Source organism: Choloepus didactylus, chromosome 1 (assembly GCF_015220235.1).
Source record: "Choloepus didactylus isolate mChoDid1 chromosome 1, mChoDid1.pri, whole genome shotgun sequence".
NCBI lineage: Eukaryota > Metazoa > Chordata > Mammalia > Pilosa > Megalonychidae > Choloepus > Choloepus didactylus.
In genome coordinates this window covers 210594820-210607004 of record NC_051307.1, presented here as the reverse complement: position 1 = coordinate 210607004, position 12185 = coordinate 210594820, and the positions used below count along the sequence as shown (strand labels likewise).

At 45.3% G+C, this 12185-nt stretch overlaps 1 protein-coding gene across 2 annotated transcripts in view; it reads left to right on the top strand.

Moving 5' to 3' along the window:
* Positions 1-12185, top strand: part of IL17RD (interleukin 17 receptor D) — a 60504-nt gene that overhangs the window by 45096 nt on the left and 3223 nt on the right. The window contains exons 4-12 of one of the 2 annotated variants that reach the window (XM_037798722.1): positions 353-471; positions 943-1063; positions 2996-3040; positions 3132-3283; positions 5433-5498; positions 6588-6642; positions 7148-7258; positions 8132-8295; positions 10802-11741. In XM_037798722.1, coding sequence (XP_037654650.1) covers positions 353-471; positions 943-1063; positions 2996-3040; positions 3132-3283; positions 5433-5498; positions 6588-6642; positions 7148-7258; positions 8132-8295; positions 10802-11741 — 1773 coding nt within the window. Of the gene's footprint in view, positions 1-352; positions 472-942; positions 1064-2995; positions 3041-3131; positions 3284-5432; positions 5499-6587; positions 6643-7147; positions 7259-8110; positions 8296-10801; positions 11742-12185 lie in introns of both variants that reach the window. The other variant, XM_037798721.1, reaches the window with a different exon arrangement.

The window sequence follows — 12185 nt, the reverse complement described above, 5'->3', positions numbered from 1 at the left end:
GCACCTTGCTTAATGACCTAGAAATTATATATTCCACTGCAGACTTCTAAGATCAATTGTGATTCGAACCTAAATATTTGAACCCAATGCCACAGAGGCAACAGGCATTTGTGAAATGGCCGGCTGGAATAGAGATTAATTAGTAATGGTAGAACAGAACAAATCACCTGGCTCTACCAAAGGAATGCAGAGTATGCATTTTTCCCTTCCATAAATTCAGATAGTCTGGCTAGAGTAAGGATTCCATTAACTCTGGGGTGTAGTTGGGGAGGACCGGGTAATCTTGGAGAAAGGAAAGTATGTTCGGAAGTAATTAGGTTCGCTTTTAATAAAAGCATTCTGCTTTGCTTAGGCATCGAATTCCTAAAAGGATTTCGGGTAATACTGGAGGAGCTAAAGTCGGAGGGAAGACAGTGCCAACAACTGATTCTAAAAGAACCAAAGCAGCTCAACAGTAGCTTCAAAAGAACTGTAAGTCACACGCAGGACACGTGCTCCTGGGGGTCTGAATGGTGTATTAAAAGGCTATGACATGGGGGAAGGAGGGACTCTGGGGCTTGACCCACCTGCCAAGGTGAGCAAGAATGGTGCGGCAACACCCCGAGCCTGCCCCACCCTCCCAGAGGAACCGTTCCTTTGCCACCTCTCTGTGATGAGCACATCTCCAGTGATGCACGGGCGGGGTTCCTTGCTCAGACAGTAAGTGCCCCGCCCCTCCACACACAACTGTGAAGTTCAGTAAAGCCATGGCCTCTTGCCAGAGAATAGACATTGTCCATCTTCATTTTCATTTTGGTGAGGAATATAGGAAGTAGGCCTGATGCCCCCCTGCCCCCTCAGCTCTGGAGCAGTGTCTGTCGGGATAGGAAGGAAAGCTACCTGTGCAGATGGAGGGGCGGGTAATTTCCCTATGATGTCACATGTGTTTTTGTTCCCTTTTAGGGAATGGAATCTCAGCCGTTCCTCAATATGAAATTTGAAACGGATTACTTTGTAAAGATTGTCCCTTTTCCTTCCATTAAAAATGAAAGCAATTATCATCCTTTCTTCTTCAGAACCCGAGGTGAGTATGGGCTCACCTGTGTGGTTCCCACGAGGGGACTTGTCTTGCACTTTTACTGATTTTTCTATGGAGATGTGTTCAGGAGCACACCGAAGACTGGCATGACACAAGCCTGGTGGGGAGTTCTTTGTATACAGAAAAGCAATTTTTAGAATTTGTTGTGGCCCAGGAACTGTTAATCTAACTAGAGACTGACTTGTTCTGGAACAGACCTTATTCTAGACCTTATTTTAGAACAGATTTGTCAGTAAATTTTTTGAGGATTCTGTTACCACTACAAGATGGTCAGGTTTCAAAACATGTTGCTTTAAAAAAAATGAATAAAACAGGCCTAAAAGCACAAGTTGATTTTGGGGTGAAGGGTGGGAGTGTGAAATGAATCCATCTTTAGGAGGTGGCCTCTATGAGTAATTGCCTGCCATTTTCAGGATTAGATTAGGAAAACAGGACTCATGTCCCTGGATCCACTTCTGTTGCTATTTATTTAACATCTATGTGCCAGGCCCTGTTGTAAATGCTTTACAAATAGTAACTGTTTACTCCTATAACAACTCTTTATAGAGTTTGATCTTTTCATGCCCACTTATCGGATGTGGAATCGTGCAGAGAAAGGTTAAATGATTTGCCTGGAGCTGGGAAGTTTTGGTCTGGAGTCCACACTCTCAAACCACCAATCACGCTGGGCTCCCAGTTGCTCACATTTTCATCCTGTTCTGTGTATGGGATCTGTTTGATGTGCTTGGATTTCTGCTTTCATACTTGGTGGTCAGCCACCCTGGAACCTGCAGCAGCTCCCTCTTGCCTTCCTGGTAAACTTTCTGTCTGGCGTTCAGGGCTGGATGACCAGCGCCTATGTCCAATCTGACGTCCCCTCCTTTGTGGTCTGGTTGTGGTCCTCATCCTCTGTGAGAGGTTTGTTCTCGGTTCCAGCCTGCATCAGAATTCTTACTGTGGTTGTTGTCTATGCAGCAAAGTTATTTTTTAACAAATGGTCTTGTTTTCTTAATTAAAATGATTCCATATGGCTCAGACGTGGTGCCTTTCACGGTGTCTCTGGGTGCCTCTCATGTAGTAGGCAAACAGAGAATGTGAAGAATGTGTTTTTGAAAGCCTTGCCAAAATCAAAACTAGCATAGTTTAAGATGCATTTTTCCCATTGGTATCTGTGTATTTGGAGGTAAGGTAGAGGGGACTCGAGGACGTGTTTCTGAAACTTGGACATTTATCACCTTCTTGGTGCTCTGTGGCTTTAATGGTGATTTTGATTTCCTTGGCACTGTGGACATTTCCCAGAGAGCTGTCCCAGGGTTAGCAGCATGGCATATGTGACTGGTGTTTGGCTTCCTTCGTTGTGTTTTATTGCGTTGAAATCCTATTTCAAAGTCACTGGCATTGGTATCTGAGTGTCAGCATTGGCACTACTATTTAGTAGGCACCTGGATGCTATGTTTAGGCTCTTATCAAAAGGATTTTAAATTAGAAATCCAGTGAAGTTTAGAATAACCACACAGCAGGTACCGGGACCACTCCAAAGTTCTCTTGTGCCTAAACATGGGCTGCGATGGGGCAGGGCCGGCATGTCTATTTACAGGTAAGACAGGGTCTCCCTGTAACCAGAGCAGGACACGGCTCCACTGCCCTTGGCCACCCGCTTTGAAGCAAGCTCGTAAAGCTTCTCAAGCCTTTTAAATCTGGGTGACCATATAGTGTTTCCATTTCTTTGTCATAAAGTGAGACTATATTAATATTTTTGTATTATACCCATTTTCATAAGATGCAACGTGCACTACACTGGACTGAAAATTGCTGAATTGGTGCATTTTACGCCCTCCCCAGCAGCATCCAGTGCAGTATATTTGTGTTTTATTGAATTGTTGGAGGAGGAAAAGATCAGTCTGTCCTAAAACTAAAAACATGTGTCTCTCTTAATAGCCTGTGACCTCTTGCTACAGCCGGACAACCTGGCCTGTAAACCCTGTAAGTATAGCTGTTCTTATCTGTCAAGCTTCAAAGTGTTGCTGTGGTGCTGCGGCGGTCTGCAGTGCTCACTCTGGTCCTTCCTCCCCAGTCTGGAAGCCCCGGAGCCTGAACATCACCCAGCATGGTTCGGACATGCAGGTGTCCTTCGATCATGCACCCCACAACTTCGGCTTCCGTTTCTTCTATCTGCATTACAAGCTCAAGCACGAGGGACCCTTTAAGCGAAAGACTTGTAAACAGGTGAGCTGCTAAGTGTGTGTGAAGGAGCACTGTGTGCTTTAAAATGACCACTGGGATTTGGACGGCTTAGCGTCAACATTGGACTTTTTTGGCTCATGGAAGTTGAGAGCGATTCCAGAATGTTATTGCTATTCTGGGTGTGTCTCGAGCCATCTTGGCATTCCTTACTCCTTAGTTATCTTCCCCCCTACCTGCTGGTAAAAATATTTCCAAGGAACCCAAATACAGTCGACTCTTGTCCTTTGCGGTAGTTATGTTCTGTAAAGTCACCGTGAACACTGAGTTAGGGAGTACTGAACCGTTGTTCCCAGGGGAAATACAGGGTTAGGTTTCTGCAAGCCTCTGATCACGGAATTTTCATCAACTGATCCATATATAGCCTTGTTTTATGTGTGTTTCTGTTTAAAGATGCCTTATTTAATATATATTGTTGATTTGTTAACATTGAAGTCAGGGCAGACAGCACCATAACTCATGCCTGAACACACATATTCTCTCCATAAGGCACGCCACAGCCTTCTTGTGCTTATGAACGCTAGAAAGCACTTCAGCACTATGCTTAGGGGCCATTTTAAACAGCAAAATCACCAACAGAAAGCACAGAAATGCGGAAAACATTGCACGGCATGTACCTTGAAAAGAACACTTGTAACAGTATGAGAACTGAAACAAGAAGGCAGAGTCTGCCTTGTTCTCCCTTAGCTGGAATATGCATGTCAGGTGACTCAAGTTTTTTGCTGTTCTGCACATGTCTGCAAGTGACTGCAAAAGGGCCATGGCTGTTGATTTTGGGGTTACAAGAAAATGTCAGCGAGTTGGTAAATTTGCAGATAGGGAATCTGTGAATCCTGAGGATTGATTGTAATTAGTCGATCCTAGTTTGTTCTTCTGTATGTATTTAAGACATTAATCAGGTGCTCGCTGGATGTCTGGCACCAAGCTCAAGCTTTATGCTCATTGAGTCCTTTACAGTTCTTTGAAATCGAGGCTGCTATTGTCTCCACTTTACAGATGGGAAACCCGAGGCTCAGGGAGGTCACCTGGCTTGCTCAAGGTCACATAGCTAGCAAGTGGAAAACCGACATCTAGGATCCAGGCCACTAGCAGTTCACCTGCTGCTTATGTTTCACACAGGGCAAGGCTGACAAGAAAAGCAGTAGCCAAACTCTTAAACTGGGGGGAGGATAACTAAGGAGTAAGGAATGCCAAGATGGTCCTCTGTGAACTCCAGGAGATGTTTTTGGTCCTGGTGGAAGAACCCAGTGCCCTCCTAGACATGCTTGTGTGCTGGGTCCTGTCATAGTATTTTTTTTTTTTCCTGGTGGCCCTCACCTTAGTCATTAACTTCTTTGACTGTCTGCCCAAGTTAAAATTAGGATAACTAAAATATGCATACCCACAGACTGGTAGTTTCTCTCCATACTCTTTTATTAAGTAGAAGGTGGTTTTAACTCATCTCTTTGTTCTCAAATCAAATTTTTCTGCTGAGGAGACCATGAGCTGAGGGAACAGTATAACTGGGGTCCCGTTTTTCAAAGTGAAGCTCAGATAACTTGGCAGGTAGACAGCTGGTTTATGATCAAGTTGACATCTTCTAATAATGGATTTAAGACTGATGATAAGTCTCCTCCAGCTCTGGGGGAGAAAAGGGATCCTGATGACCTTTATCCAAGAAGTTATTGTTTTTTATTGTGGAATATAACATATTTACATAGAAGTGATAACTTTACAGGTGTAATTTAACAAGTAGTTAGCAAATTTCAAAGAATGTTATGGGTTACAGTTCCACAGTGTCAGTTATTTCCTTATTGTGAAATACAATGTATATGCAAAAAGGTGATAACGTTCAAAGTACAATTTAAGAAGTAGTTATATAGGAAATTTCCAAGAATGTTATGGGTTACAGCACCATAGTTTCATTTATTTCCTTATTGTGAGATATAACATATACACAAAAAGGCGATAACTTTCAAATTATAATTTAACAAGTAGTATATAGCAAATTTCAAAGAATATTATTATGGGTTACAGTTCCTCCATTTCAGTTCTTTCCTTCTAGATATTCTAATTCCCTAGCAATTAAGAAATAGAAGATTATATAGAGACTCACAAGAAGTTAATTTTTAAAGTTTTGTTTGTTTCTTTGTAGGAGCAAAATACAGAGATAACCAGCTGCCTCCTTCAAAATGTTTCTCCAGGGGATTATGTAATTGAGGTATATATAATTCAAGAAAGCCCATTAGTAATTCTATAGAACAAATCCAGTTCAAATAGAATTCCAAATGTTTACAACACTAAAATTTCCAACCATTGAAGGTGTTTAGTTATATTTTTGCATAGTCATATTTTTACATGGTTCTTAAAGTACGTCTTTTTTAAAGTTTATACATAATTGATCTTTGATTTTTTTTTTCACTAAATATTTCAAAGAAGTATTTTTTATGTAGTGGTATAATGCATATACTCATGATTTAAAGTTGCTATATGGTATTCCTTCATACTACAAATGTGTATTTTTTAAATTTTAGCTTTAAAAACGTTTTCCTTTAGTATTTAAAGTGGCAAAACAAAAGTTATGCTTACTCTAGCTGCCTAGACTTCTATAGGGTTTCTACTGATGAATTTCTGTATAAATGTACATGAGTTCTAAACATCATTTCAAATAGCATGTAAAAGAGTAAATGATATATTTCTCCTTTTTTTTTTTTCCTTTTCCAATATCAAAATATAAGTACTGCAGAAATTGGGAGTAAAAGAAAATAGAAAGGGAAATTAAAAATTTGTCCATAACCCCACTACTCAAAGACAACCAGGACATCCTAACATTTTGGTAATAATGCCTAGTTCTTGCTTGACTTGGTAGCAGCACGTGGTTTTTAAACTAACACACCTTCTTAAAGCATTAATGGAGGCCCAGTAAAATTGGTGATAGAACCTCAGTTTATTTGAAAACTGTTAGAATGTGGAAACCCCTAGCCAAAATCTTCAATGAATAAGGAGCCTTTTGAGTCATGAAAGGAAACTTGATAAATTTTAGACTTTTGAGTTGGTAAAGCAGAGATGTACCTGAGTACACCTAATGCCTAATCTCGGCCCTGTACATGGTTACAGGCCCCAGCAGGCATTCTGTACGGCGGCTCTCCTTCCCCTTGCTCCATTCTCCTCTCCTTATCCCCTCCGCTGCCCACAGACAGGAAGAATGAATGAAATCACCATTTTTTTTCCACTTGCCTGGTAGGCATAATTGGTTGGGGGTGCTTTCACTTTAAAAAAAAAAAAGAATAAATCATTCTCTGTTCTGCAGCTGGTGGATGACACTAATACAACAAGAAAAGTGATGCATTACGCCTTAAAGCCAGGTGAGAATTTTTTTGAGTGAAATTTTGGCTCTGGGCTACAGTTGACCAAAGAATCTGATACTTTTTGTACTTCATGGTTTTATAAAACAGAACAAAACAAAACTTGGCTCCTCCATCTTAAATGACATTCCATCAGATCTTTCTTCCCATCCTGTGTTGATGCCCGGAAGATCAAAGCCAGTGTGGTTGGTGTGTGTCGCTGGGACTAAATAGTCGATTGTCCTGGGAAGAAAAGTGGTGGGAGGGAAGGTTTCCTTAGGCAAAATTCTCACTCATAGGTATTTACCATCCCAGCAGACTCTAACTGTTGGATTGTTTTCGACAACCCTTTAAAATGAACAGTTGAATCCTTTTATGAACGCTGAACCAGTTCTAGAGAAAGGTGGTTGAGTGGTCCCAGAACCTGTTGCATGGCTTATGTTCAAAAAAAAAAAAAAAAGGCCGAGGTTCTCTTTGAAGCTGTCACGCTGCTTAAGTTTAAATCTTTCCCTTTGAAATTTCCCAGTGCATTCCCCGTGGGCGGGGCCCATCAGAGCAGTCGCCATCACGGTGCCCCTGGTGGTCGTCTCGGCCTTCGCCACGCTCTTCACGGTGATGTGTCGCAAGAAGCAGCAAGGTATCTGCGGTGTTGTCCCCCTAGGGGCAGGACGGGGGTCTCTGCTGACAGCAGGTGAGGCTGGGAGTGCTGGTCCTTCCACAGGTGAGGTGAGCCGGGGTCCCACGCTGGCATCTGGGAAGCCACGGGGCTCCTGGAGTCAGTTCCCTGTCTAGTGGAGAGAAAAGCGGGGACAAAACATAAAGTTCCCGGAGTTAGACTATTTGGCTTTTAACCCCAGGAGCCACTAAGAGGATTGGCATAGATCTGTTCTCAAATTCAGGCTATAAATGAAGAGCCTTACAGAGGAAGTCTAAAGTATGAGGAAGGACATAGGTAGGGGTTGACCATTTATAAAAGTCAGGTGTCAGGTGTGAACCTTCTGGGGTGCAGGAAATATTCTGTATCTTGACTTGTTGGGGGGTAGACAGGTGTATACTTATGTAAAAATTCATTGAGTTGTACATTTAAGGTTTATGGTGCTTTACCCCTTGTAAGTTATACCACAATAAAAAAAAAAAGTTAAAAGTAAAATAAAATAAAAAATAAAGGTCAGCCCAGCCAGTGCTTAGTTGGTCCTGGGTAAGTGCACTTTGTGAAAGTGGCAATTCTGGGTGCCCTCTTCTGACCCAACGATGGTCTCAGCTTGTCCAAGGTGAATTTCAGTCTAAGGATGAGTTTTGGCGGAAGCGGCTGCCCCATTCCCAGCGGTGACCACAGCTGACGGAGTTGGGGAGTGGGGACAGCCCTCAGGGCCTTAGAAGCTGTTGTTCTTGGACTGACTCCAAGTCAGCACTGGGTTGAGTCAGGACAAACGGGAACTGGGCAAAGCGTTGCTTGTGGGTGTCAACCGTATCTTCTCTTCCAATTTAGAAAATATATATTCACATTTAGATGAAGAGAGTTCGGAGTCCTCCACTTTCGCCACAGCACTCCCCAGAGAGAGGCTCCGGCCGCGGCCCAAGGTCTTCCTCTGCTATTCCAGTAGAGACGGCCAGAACCATGTGAACGTAGTCCAGTGTTTCGCCTACTTCCTCCAGGACTTCTGCGGCTGTGAGGTGCGGAACCTGAAGGCCACTCTCCTGGCCCACGGGCAGGGTGCCCATGCTCCATCCTCTCTCCCCACCCCTGGGCCTCCCATGGTGACCCCTGCCCAGGGCCAGTACCACAGCTTCTGATCCGGGACCACCCTCGACACTCTTCTCTTGTCTGTCCTACCCGTCTCCTGCACTAAATGCTTCATGACGCTTCGTTCTAACCCTGCCAGTTCTAACGCTGCCACGCTCCTGCTTAAACGCCTGGCAGGAGGCTTTGCTTTGCATGCATTAAAGTGACAGTGGTGTGGGGGTGTGAGTGGTGTCCTGTGGTCGTGGGTACTGTGGGGGTGCACGGGTACTGTGGGGGTGCACGAGAGACAACTGGGGAGCATGTTCAGGACAGAACTCCCCCCACCCAGAGTGTCAGAGATAGCATGGTACATAAGGAAGTGACTTTAGACAATTCTTTGGAGGAGTTTTGCTAAGAAGGGGAATGGAAAATGGAGCTGCCCATTGGAGGGCATATTGTGGTCGGGGAGTAATGTTTATTATTAAGGCTCTGTAAGGTTCTTTGACCATTGACTGGTAGGAAGCAGTGATGATGCGGGAGAGGACAGCTGTCTGAGAGAGCTTCCCCAGGAGGCAGGATGGATGACCCCAGAGCACAATGAAAGCAGGTGCTCAAATTGTCAGCTCTGGTTTCTTAGCTGTTTTCTTGAGTTACGCTATTAATATGTAGCTTCTCTCCAATGTCATGGTGTTAATTTTTAGAGTTAAGTCTAAACTTCTCCTGTAGCACACACTATTGCTTACAAATGCAAGGATTGTACAATAATTGGGTAATATAAAGTTACTTGCGTTTTGACACTGCCGCTGATGGGTCTCTGAGAATCTCTCCACATGGTGAGGCTGCCCCCTCGTGTCACAAAGGTGTATTTACAAGGCTGGCCAGGTTTCCCCTGAACAAACAGGTGAGGTCAGCAGATCAGCACGTTTGGAAAACGTCTGCAAACTAGCCAGTGGCTCATCCCAAAGACAAGCCAGCTTGCTCTACTTTGTAAGTCATTAGCCTCAGGGGAAGATTTTTCCCCTCTTATGAATGTAATCGTATTGTAGACAATTTGGAAACTGGGAAAGGATAACAAGTAAAAACGTGCCTGTAATCCCAGGCTGGAGGAAGAGGAACCACAGTTAAGTTAGCATTGGATGTACATCCTCCTGGTCTCTCTGCAGGGATCAACCCACACATGCAGTTTTGCATTTTGGGCTATTGCAGTGGTCTTTTCCCTTAATTTTCCACACCGTATACTATGTAAACTGCATTTTTTAATAGCCACATAATCCATAATATCAATTCACCATACTTGAGTTAATTCAAAATGTTAAACATCTCAGGAGATAAACTTTGTCCCACTGCTGACGATTTCCCGAGGGTAGATTCCTGGAATTGCTAGGTCAAAGATAGGAACATTTAAAAAATGCTTGATATATAGTCTCAGCTAACTTTTATTTTATATGATGTTAGCAAGGTTTGAGGAAAGCATGATACAATTCAGGGTTACCTTCAGCAAGTGGATGGATGCTGGGGGTGACCTTTGGGTAGCAACTTAGAGCAAAGAGGACAAAATCATTTCAGAATCCCTGTCCCTTCTCAGGGGCTGTGGCTGCCCGGCTCAGCCTTAGCCATTGGGGATTAATTTCTGAACTATAGAAGGAGAGAGGCTGACACAATTGCCAAGAGATGATTTTAGTAGGATTAGGTGAAAGTGGTATGAGAAGGTGAGGCCTCTGAGGGGGCCACACTTGTTCATTTTCTTTCCTTTGTCAGTATCACCTCCTCCCCCCACCTTCCCCACCCCCTTAGGGTTAAAGGCAGTACAGGATTGTGCCCCTGTAGAAGTTGAGGTGAGAGGCCCCAGTCACGCCTGAGCAGCTAACCAGAATGGCTGCGTCGCTGTGGTAGATGCCATGGCCCACCCTGGGCTGTGAGAGTAGCCGGAGGGGTCCTCTTCGTACAGTCACACTCTCTAGATGTGAGTCGACTGGCACTGTCATCCAGTGACTCTGACATCCAGGCCTGAGCCCCAGTTCCCGGTCTGCATTGGGGTCGCTCATCCACGTTCTCTCCGAGTTTGCCAGCTTTCTCTCCAGGATCTGCCCCCTTGCCTCCAGGCAGCCCCCCTCGTCAGATACACTAACCCCAGTTCCTGGTTCCTGTGCTGTCCACCATACTGGAAGCTCCTTGAAGGAAATCACATGTGGTCTGTGATTTGGCCATCTCTTCACCTGTGGGGTGGGAGTGGTAAAGTAATGGCCCCACAGGATGCTGAAATCAGGTGATGGGTGGCAAGCGCTCAGCAGAGGGCCGCCACCCGCAGGAGGTTACCTGTTCCTTTGTGGTGCTAGCAGTGGTTAAGGGGCAGATGACGTGCCCTTTTTGTAATGTCTTCATTCTTGCCACTCGATTCTCCAGGCTCTTACTGAGCATTCTGTAGAGGTGAGATGAGGCTCTTTGTGCTCCTTCCAGGTGGCTCTGGACCTTTGGGAAGACTTTAGTCTCTGCAAAGACAGGCAAAGAGATTGGGTCATTCAGAAGATCCACGAGTCCCAGTTCATCATCGTGGTGTGTTCTAAAGGCATGAAGTACTTCGTGGACAAGAAGAACTACAAACACAAGGGAGGCAGCAGAGGCTCGGGGAAACGGGAGCTCTTCCTGGTGGCCGTGTCGGCCATTGCCGAGAAGCTCCGCCAGGCCAAGCAGTGTCCAGCGGCGCTCAGCAAGTTCATCGCCGTCTACTTTGATTATTCCTGCGAGGGAGACATTCCCGGAGTCCTGGACCTGAGCACCAAGTACAAACTCATGGACAGCCTCCCCCAGCTCTGTTCCCACCTGCATTCCCGAGACCATGGCCTGCAGGAGCCGGGGCCGTACCCTGGCCACATCAGCAGAAGGAACTACTTCCGGAGCAAATCGGGCCGGTCCCTTTATGTCGCCATTTGCAATATGCACCAATTTATCGATGAGGAACCTGATTGGTTTGAGAAGCAGTTTGTTCCCTCCCATCCTCCCCCACCCGTCTACCGGGAGCCAGTCCTGGAGAAGTTTGACTCGGGCTTGGTTTTAAACGATGTCATGTGCAAACCAGGTCCCCAGAGCGGTTTCTGCCTAAAGGCAGAGGCAGCCGTCCTCGGGGCGGCTGTGTCATCTGACTTGCACCTGGCAGGTCAGCACCTGGGCCTGGATGAGGACATGGAGGCCCGGGCCACCCTTGACGGCAGCTCTGCCCTGCAGCCCTTGCTGCACAGGGTGAAAGCTGTCAGCCCCCCAGACATGCCGCGGGACTCGGGCATCTACGACTCGTCCGTGCCCTCGTCTGAGCTGTCTCTGCCTCTAATGGAAGGACTCTCAACGGACCAAACAGAAACCTCTTCCCTGACAGGGAGCATGTCTTCCTCTTCAGGCCTGGGTAAGATGCAGAGGAGAGCCGAGAGGGCCGTGGAATCTGGTTCTTGATAGCCTTTATCCACAGTGAAAGCATTTTTCTAATTTTGGTGCAAGCTTATTTGACAGTGAAACCTGATGTGAAGTTAAGACAGGTCTATTGATAGTCTTGATTTATTCCAGATAATGAGAATAATCACAGGTTTAAAGTTGCAGCAATACCGATGTTAAATTATGGTGACCTTCCCAGCCCTCAAGGGGTGCTATGTAAGATACGATATTCCACCTTTCTAAAATCCAAAAGCAGCTGAACACAAAAACACACTGGGCCCCTAGCTTTCTGGAGAAGCGTCTGTGGCCCTGTGTCTTTTAGGGAAACCTGACATTTTCACCACCCCCACCTTCCCATGGCCTGTAAATCCACATCCGTTAAACGTGGGGCTTGTGGGTGCAGCGTCCTCTCCGGCAT